The sequence below is a fragment of the Pocillopora damicornis genome, chromosome 5 (assembly GCF_964200805.1).
Source record: "Pocillopora damicornis chromosome 5, jaPocDami1.2, whole genome shotgun sequence".
In the NCBI taxonomy this organism is placed as follows: Eukaryota; Metazoa; Cnidaria; class Anthozoa; order Scleractinia; family Pocilloporidae; genus Pocillopora; species Pocillopora damicornis.
The window spans coordinates 11626614-11645528 of record NC_142674.1 but is presented as its reverse complement, the minus strand read 5'-3'; the positions used below and the strand labels follow the sequence as shown (position 1 = coordinate 11645528).

At 38.3% G+C, this 18915-nt stretch overlaps 1 protein-coding gene and 1 pseudogene across 2 annotated transcripts; one reads left to right on the top strand and one right to left on the bottom strand.

Annotated features, from left to right (window-relative positions):
• Positions 1-2077: 2077 nt before the first annotated feature.
• On the top strand, positions 2078-3370 carry LOC149045249 (tachykinin-like peptides receptor 86C). Its single transcript, XM_089205878.1, has one exon. It carries the CDS (start codon positions 2078-2080, stop codon positions 3140-3142), a length of 1065 nt encoding a protein of 354 aa, XP_089062004.1. The 3' UTR covers positions 3143-3370.
• A 672-nt stretch (positions 3371-4042) lies between these two features.
• LOC149045248 (ATP-dependent RNA helicase DDX24-like) lies at positions 4043-15721 on the bottom strand (annotated as a pseudogene). Its single transcript, XR_016187187.1, has 16 exons — positions 15382-15721; positions 13156-13339; positions 12457-12616; positions 11522-11770; positions 10470-10580; positions 9998-10122; positions 9722-9855; positions 9334-9455; positions 8931-9100; positions 8315-8426; positions 7591-7708; positions 6371-6467; positions 6001-6078; positions 5683-5747; positions 5272-5370; positions 4043-4970 (listed from the first exon to the last, which is right to left on the bottom strand). The product of XR_016187187.1 is annotated as an ATP-dependent RNA helicase DDX24-like (transcript).
• Positions 15722-18915: the final 3194 nt, after the last annotated feature.

Sequence of the window (18915 nt, the reverse complement as noted above, 5' to 3'; positions counted from 1 at the left end):
TTGCTCTACACGGCTAAAATAAAGCCCCTACGGGCAAACGTCGTTGTAATTAAGTGATCATGCTTAAGCCATGTTAGCAGCCGAAAGGACCCTCGAGATGTAAACTTGGAATGCGAACTCTTGCATCTACGGGATTATAATTGAATCAAGATATCTTTGAAGGTAGAAAACCACTTTCCCAATTTTTTCTTTAGTCAGTCTTAGTTCTCCCTTGTAGGAACGAATATATCACAACGTCAAACCGGGTTCTCAATAGTACAAGGAAAGATAAAGCACTTTTGTTTTATTTGATAATTTGATTTACTTTTATGACTTTTACTGTCCATGTGTTTTTCATCATCTTTTTCTATCGTTATGCGATAAATCCGCTGAAATCGTCTCTAAAATAACTTAGATGACGAAAAAAAAAGGTTGACATAAAATTGGCGCTTCGATCATTCGATAATTTGGGTGGCAAATGGCTTCCCCAAGAGTAAAGTTTCTTAGCTAAGTTTTTATTTTCCATTTTCATCTCTTTAACTAAGCTGTCGTCGTCAATGGGTTTATGACCGGATAATTCCAGCAAAGAACTAAGGAAAAACGGCCAATTATAAACAGTTGATGCACAGAAAGCCAAACTTTATATCCTTCATTTCCATGTGAGGAATAAATCTCGATGCAAAAGACTACGAGCCTAGGAAGTAAGGAAATTACTTCAAGATTCTCAGCACATATATTTGAAAGATGAAAACCCCCGTGTTCGTGGGGAAAAGGTGAGTATAAACGTCTTGCAAACGCTTTCGAAGACTGTTATTCATCACTCAGTAATATTGATTCGAGACCTTTTTGAAAGGGAAACGAGGTGTAACGAGTTGTCAGGATCAAGGTTAAACAAACAAGAAAAGAAACTTGACGGACAATGTACAAGCATCTTGCAATCTTTCACACAAAGCGTTTTTTCTTGACAAAACAAACACAAGAACCTGAATTTTTTTTTAGTTGGCCTTAACCAATTCATAGCAACTTCAAGCAAAACATGCCTCATTATTTATCCTTACCAGAGCATAACGCCATTTGTCGATTCTTTTCTATTATGCTAAAAATCGTAAATAAAGATGGAAAGCTCTCCTGGGGGTGGGTTTGTCTTTTTAAAAGGCAGTTTTCTCACTTTTTTGATTGTTTTATCTATCATTTATTTTTAGGGAGAGAGAATATCTTTAAAATATGATAAGAATATCCAAAAATTGGTTTACGATGATTAAAAAAGACGAAGTTTGACACGTACTGCAAATGACGAGCAAAAAATTCCTCGACTTGACGTCTTGAAATCGAAACTTACCCACTTTTCTTTCAGTGTCACACGATTGCTGGTATTTTTATCTCGGATCTCAGGTTTTTCCCTCATTATCGAAATAACTGATTGACAAAATTTTAGTTCTGAAAAAAATTTGCAGCACATTTTTGACCAATAAAAACAACAAAAACAAAACAAGACAAAAACAAATACAAAAAACAAACAAAAATCAACTGAAAGAGGCTGTTAAGCAGGCTAGCTGAACAGCGCCGTTTGTGGTAAGCATCTAGATTTTTGTAATTTTGACAATGATAACCTGAAATTCTCTTTTTTTCCTGGCAGACCCAATATTCAAAGAACGCAACGTTGAGTGAAATAAAGACTCAGCTTTTTTAGAGCTGAGCTTATCCCGTCAACCAAGTATTCAGATATTTTATGCTGACTTCTTCAAACAGTAGAGACTAGGAAGCTGCAGATCCAAAAATGTTGACGTCCTCGCAGGCTGATAACGGTAGGAAAACCACCTTCACAAATAGCGCCTGAAAGTGTCTCAAAAATAGCTAACGCTACCATTGTTGCTGCTGCAGTACTTGTGAAAAACGCAAAGCACAAACAGCTTTGACATTTTCCTCCTATCAATTGCATATCCCCTTATGACATGATTGATGCACTCTTCAATGATGGAGAAAGCTTGGGTTTAATGGATGTTTTTCCAATAATTATTACTGCATATTGTCACCATCTATGTCGCCTTTCGGTGTACGCGCGCGTTGCAGACCTATTTCCTTTGTTTTTGCTTTAACCATGGTACTTCATTCTCTTTCAGGCTCCACGGCGCAGCCTCCATTCTCGTATCCATCAAGTATTAAACTCACCTTCGCCATCTTATACGCTGCAATCATTTCAATGGCCTTAGTTGGAAACATTTTGGTGATCTATATTCTGTACAAGAGGCCAGAAACAAGAAGATTAACAAGCTTCATGTACGTCAACCTCGCTGTGGCCGACCTACTCGTAACAGCTGTTGTCATGCCTCAGTCGATGGAACTAATCATTTTGGATAATCTGTGGATCGATGGAACATTTGGTGAATTACTTGCCAAGCTCATCATGTTTGTTTTCTTCGTGGCGGTCACAGCGTCCGTCTTCTCTCTAACAGCCGTGGCTTTTGACTTCTTCTTCGGGATTGTCCTTCCCATGCAAAAGTTCCCTCGCTTTAGGAACAAAAAGATCTTGGTTCCCACAATTTGGATCACTTCAATGTGTCTGATGACTCCATGGCTGATCACAATCAAAGTTAAGAACTCCAGGATAGAATTTAAGTTTACTCAGTTTGGTGAGACTCAAGCAGCTTTGAGAGGTATCTTTCTTTATATCGTAGTCACCATCTACTTGTTGCCCCTAGTTACCATGTGCATTCTCAATGGACACGTCTGTCACACACTGCACAAGCACAAACTGCCGGGCATTGCCATCAACAATCACGCAAGAACTCGGGCCCATGCTACCAAGCGTCAAGTTATTCATATGTCGATCGCTGTCGTTGTTGCCTTTGCACTTTGCTGGCTTCCAGCGCATGCGTATCATATGATTTTGGCCATTGACTTTAGTGTGCGGGAATCGCTGCCATATTATTTTATGCTGTTATGCTATTGGTGTGGACATGCAAACAGCGTTGTTAACCCGTGGCTCCTGATATACCTTAAGAAGAAATTCCGTGCCGCATTTAAGAGAATGATAACTTATCCATTATCGAGAATCTCATTTGCTAGCAAGAATAATGAGAGCGTAAGAAGTGTAACTAAACTGCCTATCAGAGACCCGATTTTCCAAGTAACAGAACATTACCAGTTTACAAGTTCTGTGTGAGGATTATTGTTAACTCTTCATAGGTTTTATTATATTCAAGTTCTAACATTTGCAAGCTCATTACAAGTCCAGTGACCAGCAGGCTAAATTAATTGAATTCAGATCGATGGATTACGACTCTGCAGAACGTGATCCACTAAATCAAGGGTTTTGTCTCCATGCAGCATTTGGCTCGCATAATGGTGTAATACATATAATAATATACAATATAATCATTATCATAGAAAATGTGGATTTTTACCGCCTTGATGTGCAAGTATTAAAATGAAGAATTGTGTAGAGATCTAGTTGCCTCTCATTTTCGCACTTTTCTTTTCATTTCGGATGCCGTTTGTCAAACATGTCATAAAAAACCTTAGCGATACCCGGCATCTGTCTGGGAATTGAGATCTGGCCCGCACTCGACAGAGTGGAGGAAGTAGAGCCTTCAAAAGAAACAAAACAAAACAAAACAAAGATTCACTTTACCATGACAATGCAAATTGCGTTCGAAATGAAATAACTCGTAAAGAAGGAAGGCAATGCTGCACAGCGTCACGGCTCATAAAAGCGTACAGTGTAGACCGAGCCATAAGTTAAAACTGGTGCTTTGTGGATTAGTTTGTCCTAATGGAATTAAGATCACAAATCAAGCCACCTAACCACACCAGTCTTGGGTTACAGTTTGGGATGTTGATCGGTCATCAGGACCGAGAAAGACAAGGTAGAATCGGGTCATCAGATTTCACATACGACTAAGCCCTGCGCGTATTCACGTCAAATCGCAAATTTCACCCGGGTGTGGAGTGGTACACTTACATAGTAACATATTCTCATAGCACTGATACCAAAACAACATTCACACATAAACTAAATGGCAAAGATTCAAGGGAAGTTTAGTGTGAACGAGTCTTAGAGTGATTTCTCAGCAAATGACTTATTTATTGGAAAAGGGTTATTCTTCACGTCTCCTCAAGTAACGCCATGCACACCTACGTGTAGTTTGGCCCTCTTAATATTAAAATCTTCGTACAGCCTTCCAACGATTTCTCTCACATTCTGGGGTCTCAATACATTTAAGTAGCTGCCGATGATGTAATAAGCGAATGTGCCAGAAAAGGCGTAAAGTGAAACCTAAACACGAGACCCTGCTCAACAAACGGCGGTAGACCGGCTTTTACTGAATCTCCTGCTTACTACGCATCTACATATTTTTTTAAAATTTTTTTTATAGATATGAACTAGCGAAAGGTTTGTGGACAACATTTGTCAAGCATGTGAAAAATGATTTCCCTTTAAAACAGCGTTTTCAGTTCCTTTCCGACCCATTCTTGAAACCTTCATATGACCAACGGCAATATGTGACTGAAACAATCCTAACTTTTAAATTCGGGCCACTGAGTAAAGAACAAAACATCTGTAAATCAATTCAAATCACAAATCAAGAAAATGCGCAAAGTGGACATGTGTTGTCAGACTGTGACTAGTTGCTTTGTCCAGTCGTATTATACCGCGAGTCTGAAGGGTGGTGTCCCGAAGATGTATGAACGCCATTGCTTCAAGTTACATTGTATTCATATAGCATCGGGGTCAGAGACTTTAAGACGAGATTTTAGTTTATTCTACCACTGACTAGTCAACCTTGCTCAAATCAACTCTTCCTCTTCCAGTCCAGTTGTTACAAGTAAGAATCTTTCTCCATTTCGTGTTTTTAATCTCCCTTCTTCTTTCACGATCAGTTGTCGACCTCGTTTAAAGAATGCAAGTTACGTTTTGCTTTTCTTGTTTCTTTTCTTTCTTCTTACATCTTCAACAGCCCCTTTTTCATTATCTTCCAAATTCGTGTCGGCTGTGAATACCGAAATAAAACGAACATTTAAACAATTGGCACATGACTAGGAAAAGAAAAAAGCAGTTATCTCATTAAAAAAAAAAACATACGGACCAGAAAACCAGCGGATGGCAGCAGGAAAAGAGAATATAAAAGACAAACAAACAAACAAACAAACAAAACAAAACAAAGGAGCCTCAGTTGACACTAGCTCTGTTAAATCACTAATAATACTCTCACTAAAGATCACAAAACGATGTGTTTAGCAACACATCATTTTGTCCCTCAAAATACTCTTGTTTCTCTATTCACTTAATACCTTTGATCCCTGGCATCATAAGGGATCCAGTTTTAGTCGGGTACTTTCCACTAAAACCAGCAGGAATCAGAGGTGTCTTCAGCAAACCAGTAAGTTCCGCTGTAAAATAAAACGGCGCTGATATAGTTTGTATAAAAATTTCACCAATAAATGAAAGGAGCACTTGACACAGCCTAAGCTAACGCTGACCCACACAAGGCTGGAAATCAAGACTGTTTACTACCTTTTCATACTTTCACATAGAACTCAAACGTAAGAACCATGGGAACAATAATCCTCACCCCACCCGACTACTACAAGCTAAATGTAACCCATTTTGATTTCACTAAGATATTATCAGCCTGCAAGATCCATTATTTTTGGTAGGACTGTCAGTACAACCATTGTCTGCCTTAACTGAAGGTTGATTACCTTTCAATTGCTTCAGCTTTACTTGTCGCTCTTTCCTTTCTCCCTGATCTCCGAGATCTTCCAGTCTGTAAAAAACTCTTTTAAGGAAAATAAACTGAACAGGACAGTTTATAAAATGTGACATCAAACCTTCAAGACAGTAAAGTTCCAGAACACCAGTTCCGCCCGTTCCGTTGAAATGTTTTCTGACAATAAATGCATTCAAGCCCAAACCACCTAAGACTGATGTTGAGGCTGGTAGTCTAGTTAGTCCCAGACCATGTGATAGCACACAGGAGCTAAGAATGTGCATGTAAATTATCTCATCGAAAAAGATACAAATCTTCGTCAACTTCAATGTCCATGGCTTTGGCAGAGGCAAGTATCCAGTCATTACTTGACTTTTTGCGCCTAAATCTGTGAATATGGTTCGATGGCTTTCATTAAAGGGGGAGTTTAGACAAAGAGAAAGGGAGGGGAGGGGGGGGGAGGGTTGGAAGGAATTGAGAATGAAGGAGAGAACATCCGTAACTGCGTGAACAATTCTTTGTACGAAAAATGCTGCGCTGTCAAGCTCGATTATCAATTTGGGCCTTTTTCTTACGCGAAAAGACAAACAAACAAAACAAAAAACGAAGGGCTAACCAAAAGATAATTGCCATATTTCTCTTTTCCTTTCTTTCTTTTTTTTTTTTTCATCTTCACCTACTTGTGTTCTTCTTTGTCAATTTGCTTGGCGAGAGAAATTCTTTTCCTAATGGAGGACATAAAAGACACATCAACTGGAAAGGAGTCTAGCTCGTTTCCTGCAACACAAAATTTTAAAAAGAATAAAATCAAGAAAACAAATCTGAACAAAAAAATGAAACAAACAAACGAATGACACGAGAGACTGTAAGTTAACCCTTAAACGCCTATTCATGACTGGCACCTAGTTTCTTCTGACAGCATCACTCCTGAATCAAACATAAAGGTCACGAGAATACAGGGAACGACCACCTAAAGAAACTCTTGATTGTTAAACAAATTCTCTTTGTTAGTTCCATAGAAAATTCATGGAAAATGGTGTGGAGAAAATGCAAACTGATTTTTAAGGGTGTAAAGGGTTAAATTGTCGTCGGGCTCAGTAAACTCCTAGAGTAGATTGCGATGTACCTTTTCCTCCTAAAATATTGGTTGCAGCTAAAAGAAATATTTATCATCTAGAGGGGTATCATCTTCGTGCCATGACAAATTTTCTTAACCATGTGATCCATAAGAGTGACCAGCCTCCAACTTCTCCGAACGACTGTCACCCCCAAGTAAATATTTTTAAAAAGGTTATAAATGTATCAAACACAAGATATTGGGTACTTAAAATTAACCTCTAACCTTGTTATCAAATGGGTATCCAATCATTCTCCTGTTAACAAAGCTATCCGTACACGCATTAGGTAGGATAACCCAACTACGAATGAACGGAGCAACCATTACACGTCATCAACCCAACATGCCTTGCGTACCTAACAAGATGGCGAACGCGGGTAGTTCGAACTTGCCGTGAAGGCCAGTTTTGAAAGCGGAAAATAAAATTAACAAGGTTACAGGTATGGTTTTAAGGACCAGATATCTTGAGTTGATATATTTTGAGCCCTTTTACCAGTATTTGTTTTAAAACTGCAGGTTCCCTTTAAAGTCACGAGAATAGAGAAAATGATCACCAACTAAAGAAGCTCTTGATTGTTACACGAAATCTCCATGTTAACACCTTCAGAAATATATAGAGAACAGTATGCATGGAGAATATGCATACTAACGTAAGGCGTAAAGATTTATCTAACTAAAAAGGAAATTTAGACGAATGGCACCTCAAACTGAGGGGGATTTCCAAATAACCTTTTAGAGTTTAACTGTTAAAGAGATACGTTGGAGATAATAAAGACACATCACCTCCATTAAGCGTCTTCATAATTTTCTTGTATGATCCCATTTCTTCTGGGCCAACAAGAACGACACTCAGGCCTTCCCTGCTCGCTCTAGCTGTCCGTCCACTGCGGTGAATGTAAAGCTGTTAACGAACACAGAGAAAGAATTTAGGAACGCAGGATCACATGAGATGGTTGCGCTAAAGTTAATACTTACATTGTGGTTACATCATTACACAACAGTTCATTATTAAACGAGATACAACTGAGGACGATAAACGAAACAAACTGATCCTTCCATATAAACTGCATTTGGAGAACAGAGTCAATTTTTTTACTAAATCAAAAATCATTGACTGAAATGAATTATGTTTTGATTTCGGTAGGTGAACGTCACACATTAACTCAAATTGGAAACAAAACAAAAACGTAGAAAATGAAGTTTTAAAAAAAAGTAAAGAGATACAATAAAATAAATTTAGAGAAAGAGTTCGGGCGTCAACGGCGTTCGAACTTTGCTATCCACATTCTGGTTGAGCTTCTCTTACAGTTGAGACTTGTAGCCCACACCTTGGTCAACGCATGGTCGGTTGAAGCAGCGTGCCTCTCAAAGCCTTTTGTCAAGTTAGAGTTTCGCAGAGAATGAAAGCACTGCGGCCAAAAAGCAATCGCTTCCGTTCCCGCCTACGGCACAAGCTTACCACCGACACAAGCTAACCAACCGTACACACATACTTACACGTACTTACATCAGGGTCCTTCGGGACTTGATAGTGAATTACATGCTCAACAGCTGGTATGTCCAAACCTCTCGCGGCCACATCTGTAGCCAGAAGTAAGCCACTCGCACTTTGCTTAAATCTAACAGGCAAGAAAAAAAATCAGCCAAAATTTCATGCTGGTGTAAAATAAGTCCTATCCAGCTTTAAATATTCTCTGAGGGGGGAGAGGGGCGGGTTTTAATCAGTCAAGGCGATCCAGTTATAGTCTATATATAAAGGAAATTCCATTGTCAATCAGGATTGGTTTAATAGGTCAGTCAGGTCGTAAACTAAACTCACTGTTTTGATGAAAAAAAAAATAGTAATAAGATCAGGATGATTCTGATCCAAGGCCACATAACACGCGTGTCGCCTAGTGTTTTGCGCAAAGCAAGTTGCAGAATAAAGAACGTGAAAGACGCAACAGGAAAAAGCACGTTATCTACAAAATTGGGTTCCTAATTGTTGCTTTGATCTGTTTTGCTGTTTTTTTTTTCCTTTGTTTCGTGCTTTTTTTTTGTTCTTGGTTTTTATTCTTCTTTTTGTTTGTTTCGTTTGTTTCATTGTTTTTTGTATTTTCCATTTCAATCAGTTTTCACCCGACCTGTCTAAATTCTTTAATCTTTGCCTTTGTTGCATGCTGGCGTGAAGAACCCACGGGTCAAAGTCCAGTAGCCTAAACAAAGAGCCCAGTCTCCTCACACAGTCCACGGTGTTGGAGAAAACCAAAGTACGGCCTGGGTACCGGGAAAGGAAATAGTAGAGATATAGGTCCTAGATAGAAAATTCAAAATAAATCTTAATAAGGTGATTTTTACAACAACTGTATGTTTCGTAGTTCTCCTTCGATTTCACTTGGTACACCTCTGTGGCTCCGTGGATCATGTTCCTAGACAGTGCGGTGTACATGTAGATGCATTTGGCTCAAAACAATAATAAAAAGTAATAAAAAGTGTATCCTGGATCTTGAAGTGTTTCGCTTCCTTGTCAGCTCAACTATTACAAACCTTCTCTTCAATTGCACATGAGATCTTTGCTTCCGTCAGGGTTTCTACGGTTCCTCTCTTGTTAGTGACATCGATAATTTTACAACTGTTCTTCTGCAGCCCAACTTTGTCCATCAGCGACACTAAAAATGTAAAATGCAAAGAGTATTGCTGTTGACGGAAGAACACAAGCCGATAAACTTAATCATGTTTAACTAAGATGTTAGATAACAAAGACAAAAGCAAAAACAACACAATAAAAACTTTGACACACTTGATAAAGCCGCAAATTTTTGGGTTTTAAATGATGGATAATTTAAATCATTTCATTCCTTCAGTAATAGCTGATAAAATACGTTGATGCTATCTCTAGCTTGTATTACTCTGAGTCAAATAAGCCGTGATTTACCTAAGCCTTCTTCACTTGTGATCTTCTTTTCTTTTCCTTTCCTCTTAAACGACTTTGGAAGAGTTAAAGTTGCAGAGAAAATAAACTTCTGTAGATGTCTTTGCTTTGCAGTTCCTTCATCTTCATCATTATCACTGCGAAAAAGAAACACTAAAGTTAAAATTTTATAAAAAGAGAGTCATTTACCTTAGCTTACAGGTTGGCTGTCAAGAAAACCATTTCAGAAAAATGGAAATTGAAGTCCATTGCTAATATAAATGTAGATGTAGTATGTACCTCTTTCTATGAATGAGCTCCAATATTGAAGACAATTCTTGAAAGTGGCCTTGCTCCACCATTCTGTCTGCCTCGTCAATTACAAGATATCTCAAGTGCTCCAAACGGCAGACATGCTCTTCCCCCTGAAATTAAACGCCGCGAGCAGATATCTCTAGAATCATCCATTTGATATAAAGAGGCTACACTCCAATTTGACTGTTGGTTATTGAAAAAAAAAGAAAGAAAAAAAACACGCCAGGTAATGATGTTTACATAGCAGTGGAAAATGCTTACAGTTGTGCTTATTATTTTTACGGCGTTTTACGAACGGAAAAACTTACGCGACATTGGAAATCCAACTTTATGCTAAAAACTACACAGGTCAACCGATCTCAAGAGAAACATACCTACATGTACAAGTGTGTGTCGACTGTTTCAGATCTCTAAAAGAAAGTGAATCAGTACAACTTATGATACATGAGGTACTTACATCGGAAATCAAATCCCACAGTCTTCCCGGGGTGGCTACTATTATCTCAGGACACTTGTTTAAAAGTCTCTGTTGTTTTTGAGGTGCCATTCCTCCAACCACAGCAACAATCTTGGAAAAATAAATTTCAGTTTCAATTGTTTATTGATTCAAATAATTTTGAGGGACTTTGCTTGCTGGGTATTTCTCTGATAAAAGATACACGTTGAAACACGACTAGAAGGGGCGGCAAGAGAGGGGAGGGTAGGGGGTAAATGGTACATCATAAGGGGTAGGATTGTAATTCTCTGAACAAAAGGGTTTTTATATACTTTGCTGATGAAGGGGTGAAGATAACATAAATATTTCAGCCCAGAATATGATACCACAAAACAATACAGCAAGGCGTGAAATTGCGCCTAATACAGGCGCCAATACGATTAAATTTTTCTCTTTGGTGACCAAATCCTGAAAATTAGTCGCCAAATTGGCGAATGAGTTAATAAGATTTGCAAAGATAAATCCGCGGCAAACTTCCTCGTTAAGATTTTTTCCAAAACAGGTGAGCTTGAACGTTGTATATCATCCATCCCAGTGTCCACTTTGTGGCACGTAAAATATCTTTTTCCTAACATAATTTTGGAGGGTCTATCTAGAACGCTGACAGCGGAGAAAAATAGGTTTTGTTTGTCTTTAAAAATGGCGACCAACTTTTTTCGAACTGGCTACCACTTTGAAAGATTTAAGAGCCAAGTGGCCACCAGGAAAAAAAAACTACACGCCCTGTTCAGTTTATGTTTATGTCAGCGCTGACTCATTGTCAATTTAAGTTGCTTAAGCTTATTGAGGCTACAAATTTATGTTTCCAAAAGAAAATATAAAAAACACTTTCCAAACAAGAGATAGGTTTGCCTTCTGCTCTACTGAAAAAAATAGTATTAAATAAAGGCTATCGAGACAAAATTGACTTATGCCAATAAAAATAAAGTGATAATTGAGTTTCTAACAATGGAAAACAGAATCTAACTGTGGAGGTAACTTCCAAATTGTCAATTTAAGTACATAAAGTTTACCTCTAAAGATGTATGTTTTGCAGCCTGTTTGAGATGATTTTTTATTTGTATAGCCAATTCTCTGGTTGGTGTCATTATCAACGCCAGGAGTGGTTTCTTGAGCTTGGATGTTCCAGTACCAGTTTCTGTGGCTTCTGTAGCATTATTTTTGGTAGCATTTTCTGTAGTTTCTCCTGCTTCTTGACTGGTCTTCTGGCCAAGGATGTGGGTGAGAATTGGAATCCCAAAGGCCAGTGTTTTACCAGAACCCTTGTAAATACAAACAATTTTTTAAAATTAATACACTTAAATAACATCCTCCTTAAAAACCAGCCATTCTTGAAATCAAAACTTCTCTCAAGTGATTTTATCATAACTTCAACAGAGAATTTCAGAGCATCATCCTACGTATGATATGAGAACTAAGAAACTTACAGCAATGTTATTGTAATGCACATTCTTGCATAAAGAATATTCTGCCAACCAACTATAGTATTATAACACCTACATATTGAGGGAAGAACTATCAAATTATTTCTTAAGAGATTAAAATTTAACTTTCAATCCATCTGTCAGTCAGTCTGAGTTCTTTCAAGAGGTACACCATACACATACTTTCAGCTCAACGGCCCTCCTCAAGAGTGCTTTTACAAAAGTCATATTTGTAATTATTCAACACTCTCTTAGTACTTAGACATTAATTCAGGTCAAAGACCAGCTCTAAAGTAACAGAAACTGTTTGCTATAATGTGTGGGAAAGTCTTCTAACACGTAAATGAGCAAGGTGTACATCATAGTAAATACATGTACATGTTGAAAAAGGATTTTTTTCCGCTCTCTCTCTCCCTCTCAAAAAAATAAAAATAATTATTTAAAAAAGTTGTGGAACCAAGTAAACAAACAATGGATATAGCAAAAGAGACCTCTACCAATCCAACTGCTCTGATTCAACTCACTGTTTCTGCTGCACCAATGATGTCCCTGTGGTGGAATATTGCAGGTGGAAGGGAGAGAGTCTGTATAGGGGTTGGTGTAGTAAAACTTTGTTCACTGAGTCCTCCTGAACTTCTTTGGGAACACCAAGGACTTCCCAAGCACTCATATCTGCCATGGGCTCTAAAGTTTAGTTCATTCAAAATGAACAATTTAGCTATAAAATATGACTGCAACTCAACCTCATACTGTAGTGTTGGTGGGAAATATCATATTATTACAGCTGTGTGTGTTGTGGTTCAATTTTATCCTTGGTTCAAATTCTATTTTGTTTTGTTTTTGTTTTTTGGGTATTGCAATGTATGATAACGAGTTTGAAACAAAGGAAATTAAAATTTGAACCAAGGATAAAATTGAACCACAATATATGCAATGAGTTATTTGTACCTGGCTGAATATGAAATATGTCAATGAAGGTTACATAATCTAAATCAATGAATACTTTATTAATAAATAATAACAATCATAATAATAACCAACTTATTGGTAAAATTACATAATTTATAGAAAATTATATCTTTGCCAACACAACATTATCTACACAAAATGTGCCTGATTCTCTTGTTTATTGAACATTTCATGTGCAATGATTATCATAGGAGTAAAAAATTGTACTTTGTTTGGTGCATTTCCCATCCATAATTCCAGAAAGTAATTCTTACCTGGAGGATCTTCCTCCAGTCTATTGTCAGTGACCATTTCTACTCTGTTTTGCTCTTCTGACTGGGCTTTACTTTGGGCCTTGTTTTTCTTTTTCCTCTTCTTTTTTCCTTTTGTCTGTTGGTCATTCTTTGTGCTTTTTTCAAGTTGTGTGAGTGGTGTGGTATCTGTTTGTTCCTGATTATCCTGAAGATATAAAATCAAAGGAGAATACTGTGTAGCTCTTTTGTATGTTTTTTTTTCTGTGAGCCAAAATTTTAGAGAAAACCGAAAAAAAGCCTGTATCCTTAAATACAAATAATTGTACATGTATGTGTAAAGACTGAAAAAATGCATGAGCCTTTGGGCCAGTGCAGTCTGCTGTCTTTGAAAAATTAAGGACAAATTGCTCTCAAAATGATTTTGATGACTTGATGTATTTTCATGTAGTTCTTGTGGAGAGTGTTACTGTTGTTTCTTTTTGCTTGTTTGTTTGTTTGTTTTTTTTCATTTAAGGTACGACTAGCAGTTATCTTTAGTTTGTTTTGTTTCTGATGTCAAACACACCCAATCTAACTCAGGAGTCAAGTCATTCCATTTGAGTTGAATTGAGTTGATTGAACAACATTTTCAACCTTGCCTTGGAACAGGTTGAGGATTATTTATTAAGTGTCATGAAATTCGACTTTTAGTAGGACATTTCCACTTTACATGGGATGGTTCATTCAGATTTTCAGTATCACAAGATGACTTAACTGCCAATTAACTTCTGGTGGGACATGGTTTGATCTACTCTGGTTTAAAGATTTAATGAATGTAACTGCAGAAGTTACAATTAATAGACCCAACATTTTGACACTCCTATCTAGTGCCTTCATCAGGGGTGATCTAAACGCTGCAACAAAAGGTCCTGTTATACCATCCCTAATTAGCTACCTTTTTTTCTGACAAGGTGTAAATAGGTGTCAGGAAGTAAGCTGCCATCATCATTAAAGGAGCGCGGGTGGAGTTAATACGCCAGGCTTTCGAACAAAGGCGCTGGTGGTAACGCCGATTAGTGGTGATAATTTTAGAATTATCCCCCCAATTGTATGGTTATTTAGGTATGTGTGCTCCAATAAAGCTGAATTTTCTTTTTTGCAAAAGAAAGCTGCTTTTTGATGTTCTTTCAAATGTGTACCAAGCTGATGTTTGGTCTTCCAGTGTATTCTTTGTCACAGTCATTGCAAGAAATAGAATAAATGGCATCAGTTTGTTGTTCTTTTGTGACAGGATCCTTAGGTTTAGAAAAAATACACCCCAAAGTCTGAGAAGGTTTTTGAGCAACTTAAATGTTGTGGCTATTCAAAATTCTCTTAATGGGTTCCATAACACCCTGAATGTAAGGAATAACAGCAAAACCAGTTGCTGGTTCCCTTTCATCAGGAGTGCTACTAGTTGTAACTGGTTTTTGGTAGTTACGGAGAGGGGTCTGTGTATGGCCATTTGCCTTTTGGACATTTGAAACATATTTCCTCTCCTCAGCCTTCAAATTGAGTGAAGATCGTAGACAGTCAGCCCTCCTGAGTAAAGTTTTGGCTACAGACTTTTTATGGCAAATAGGGTTGTGAGAATCGAAAGCAAATTATTTCTCTGTGTGGGTAGGTTTACGACCTGACGCCTATTTACACCTCATCAGAAAAAAAGGCAGCTAATTAGTGATGGTATAAAAGGACCTCTTGTTGCAGCATTTGGATCACCCCTGATGAAGGCACTAGACAGGAGTGTTGAAATGTTGGGTCTATGAATTATAACTTCTTTGGTTACATTCATTAAATCTTTAAACCAGAGTAGCATCAAACCCTGTCTGATTGTCCACTTGGTGGCCATGTTAACTTTAATATAACTTCTGGTGGGTCGATACATAAATGATTCAACCCAATTTGAATGTAATGGACAACCCTCAATTTTGTGTCAGTATAGACTGCACAAACATACATTTATGACATACATGTATTTTCTAAGATTGGATGATGCACATAAAATTTGCTGAAAATTCTCCCATTTATTACATTTAATAATTAAAGGTGAGTAATGATAAAAAAATAAATAAACAAAAAAATTGACATACAAATATATTTTTTCCAATTTCTCAGTTACATGTACATACTCAAACTTAAGTCAAATACAAAGTAATTTCACCACGTGCTTGAATCTTATTTTCTGAATTTAACAACGCGGTAGGTTTTAAAGCACTTTAAGCAATTCACCTTCTGCGGCGGCCGCTCTTTTATTTTCTTCTTCCGAGCTGTTCCACTTGTACCAATTCCTGTTAGTTCTTTTAGATCATTATCTTCCATGACTTCAAGGGACACAAATCCATCCATTTCGCCCGCAAAGAACGAAGGATCGTCCAATACTACTGGTTCCCATTTCCGCTTCTTCCCTTTCGAATTCTTCTCTACCATTATGGAGCAATGAGCAAAGAGCTTTAACTGAGAAACTGAATATAAACGCTCTTTTGAATAACAGCAACAGTTCTGATTTATCCCTAGAGAGTTAATAAAAACACTCTCACGTCGTCCGCCATTACGGATTACTTGCCAGAGAAAGACTGGATATGAAATTGTACTGCGCGTGATTCAAACAGGAGTGATCATAGGCGGCCCAAGTATGGGCGGCCGTCACCACCAAAAATACAAGGATGTCAAATAGATCAGCAAATACATAGATGGCTTAAGGATCAGTTGCAGGATAGCATAGCTAATAAAGGAATGGCATGGCCAAATTATAGACAGTCTAGTTTTCCTTAGTGAAACAGAACACCCTAAACATGAATAGTTTAGCCAAATGAGTGACGGCCGCCCATACCCAAGCTCACGTCTCGAGAAAAAGCCAACGATGAATTCATGAACGCGTCACGCGTTGTGTGACTCGGTGTTAAGTTACGGGAGGAACCGTTGAAAATTTGAACACGTTATAAGGCATAGTATGGGGAACGAAATATGGTCGATTTATAACGATAAATATTTCGAAATCTGAATATTTTACACGTAAAATCAATAAAAACTTACTCATGCCCTGTGTATCCGTCGAAGTTTCTAGCGATTTCTGCTGTTTTAAGCTTGCTTTACCATCACTGGATAACAGTGATGGTAAAGTAAGCTTAAAACAGCAGAAATCGCTAGAAACTACGACGGATACACAGGGCACGAGTAAGTTTTTATTGATTTTACGTGTAAAATATTCAGATTTCGAAATATTTATCGTTGTAAATCGACCATATGTCGTTCCCCATACTATGCCTTATAACGTGTTCAAATTTTCAACGGTTCCTCCCGTAACTTAACACCGAGTCACACAACGCGTGACGCGTTCATGAATTCATCGTTGGCTTTTTCTCGAGACGTGAGCTTGGGCCGCCTGTGGAGTGATACGCTGATTTACCGCGACAGATCTTTTGTCTCTTCGCTGAATCAGCTGAAACCACAGGCGGCCCAAGCTCACGTCTCGAGAAAAAGCCAACGATGAATTCATGAACGCGTCACGCGTTGTGTGACTCGGTGTTAAGTTACGGGAGGAACCGTTGAAAATTTGAACACGTTATAAGGCATAGTATGGGGAACGAAATATGGTCGATTTATAACGATAAATATTTCGAAATCTGAATATTTTACACGTAAAATCAATAAAAACTTACTCATGCCCTGTGTATCCGTCGAAGTTTCTAGCGATTTCTGCTGTTTTAAGCTTGCTTTACCATCACTGTTAACCATGTCAAAAGACGAAGTCAAGGCTGCACACTCCGATTTCGACCTTGGTCCACGCGGAGGTGATTTGCGCCCCGAAAATCCTCCCGATCGGCATTTTTCTCAGCCACACTTTACGATCTAAGATCGCTGCACCCTGGGACATGTCTCAATACGAAAACTTCACGCGCATTTCGCTGGAAACGAGTGTTTTCTACCTGAATTTCCAAGTTCGCTTCTTTCTGGTTATGCTTTGAACACGAAGACTGGACACGGCCGCGAAAGAGACTTGGGTACGAGGTCAATTTTCTCTCTACCACGAGTGGCACGGTCGATTAATGTACAATACTTACCCCATCCCCACAGAGGCACCTCGCCTTAACCTATTGTCCTAATCAACCAATCAGACAGCGAGTCGAAAGTAAAACAGATAAACAACGTACAAAATTTGAATATTCTGCGGGGTTTTCTGTGAGCATCTAAGCTTCGATTATTTTCGCGAAAATGCTATCGAAGAGGAAGAGATGCGGTGAAATTAACGGCGAAGCGAATCCGAAAGTTAAGCGTGGCAAAGTTTCAAGACGAAAATCATAATATTTCATTTTGGGAACTTTACTGATAAAATCACGGGTGAAAAGCTTATATTAATAGAGAACAAATTTCCTAGTGCGAACCTAGGATAAATATTTAGGTATCATAACTTTTCGCAAGTTTGACGTCGGAATCCGATACGAATATTATTTTTTCCTACACGTAGATTTCTTGTAAAATTCATGGAGAGGTGAAATATTTCGCCACCTGAAATTGACTGTAATTAAAGCGAACGTTGTATGTGAAGTCTTACATACCGCAATGTAAACACCATTGTCCACATGATGTCCTAACGTCGATTGCATCTACCCTTCCATGCATGGCCTATCAAACTACAATGTTTTGCCAGTTGATGTCACTAGACTTCTGGAAAAATGGAAAAACCCTCAAGATTCGACTCACTCATGAATTACTCATGAACTACCCTCCTAATTTACGATGGAGTAAATGTCTATTTAGTCACCGGAAATCCATTGTAAAGGACAATAAAATTTCGATTAGCTCAGCCTATTATGAGCACGCAGATTGTCAAATGAAGTTCATTGTGTTAGTGTTCATAATTTTCCTTCCTGTGAAAACTCGTTCTTTGTAATATTCAGTAGAGTAGTTTGGTGGTTACTGGCATTTTTTGGTAAAGCAACTTAAGATGTTAAAAAAGGTATACATTGGATGTTAATCAGTATCCCCTTCTTTTTTTTTTTTTTTGGTTGCTTTAATTCCTGCTTCAAGGGACAGTTTTGGGTTTCTTATTCCCTTTGGATTGTTGATAACTTGAAGCATAGGTCCATGTAACTTTAAATTATTCCTCACCCTTTGAGGATGCATCAAAAGTAAAGAGGTGAGGGAACTTACTTAGGATGCCACCTGTGACCATTCTTGCCAGCAGTCTGAATATTTTTTTTCTGTTGTTCCCAGAGGCATTCCATTTCTTTGGGAATATTTTCTTTTTTTGTGGCCCAGAACATTGAATCGAGGTCTGCATTATCCTCTTTATCAACCACCAAGGCTTCGCTGTCATATTTGCTGCGCCAATATCTTTCCCTCTCCTCTGCATGTTTTCTTCTCGCTTGTTCCTGAGCGACTTGGTCCACCAATTCCTCTCTAGACAGGAACCGTTTGTTGCATTTGGGAGGAATGACCTGCCTGTTAGAAATTCGTTTTTGACGCCGTCTGTTGAGACTAAAGAGCGTGCGACAATTAAGGCATTGACTAGTGGCCCCAGACTTGCAGACCACTCGACAAAGGTCAGAAAACACTCTCGTTTCTGGCTCCTTGGAACAATCTGCAAGGTCCTGAAGCTGGCCTGTTGTGTATGGGGATAGGGTAACAACTGCTTCACCCTTTTCCAGAACAAATCCAAGGCAGATGGGTAGGTTTTCCAACCATTGCAATAGGCAGGCGATTTGCCCAGGAAATGCTGGAGTTGTGCTGCCAGAATTTCTCAAAACAGAATCCAAATCAACA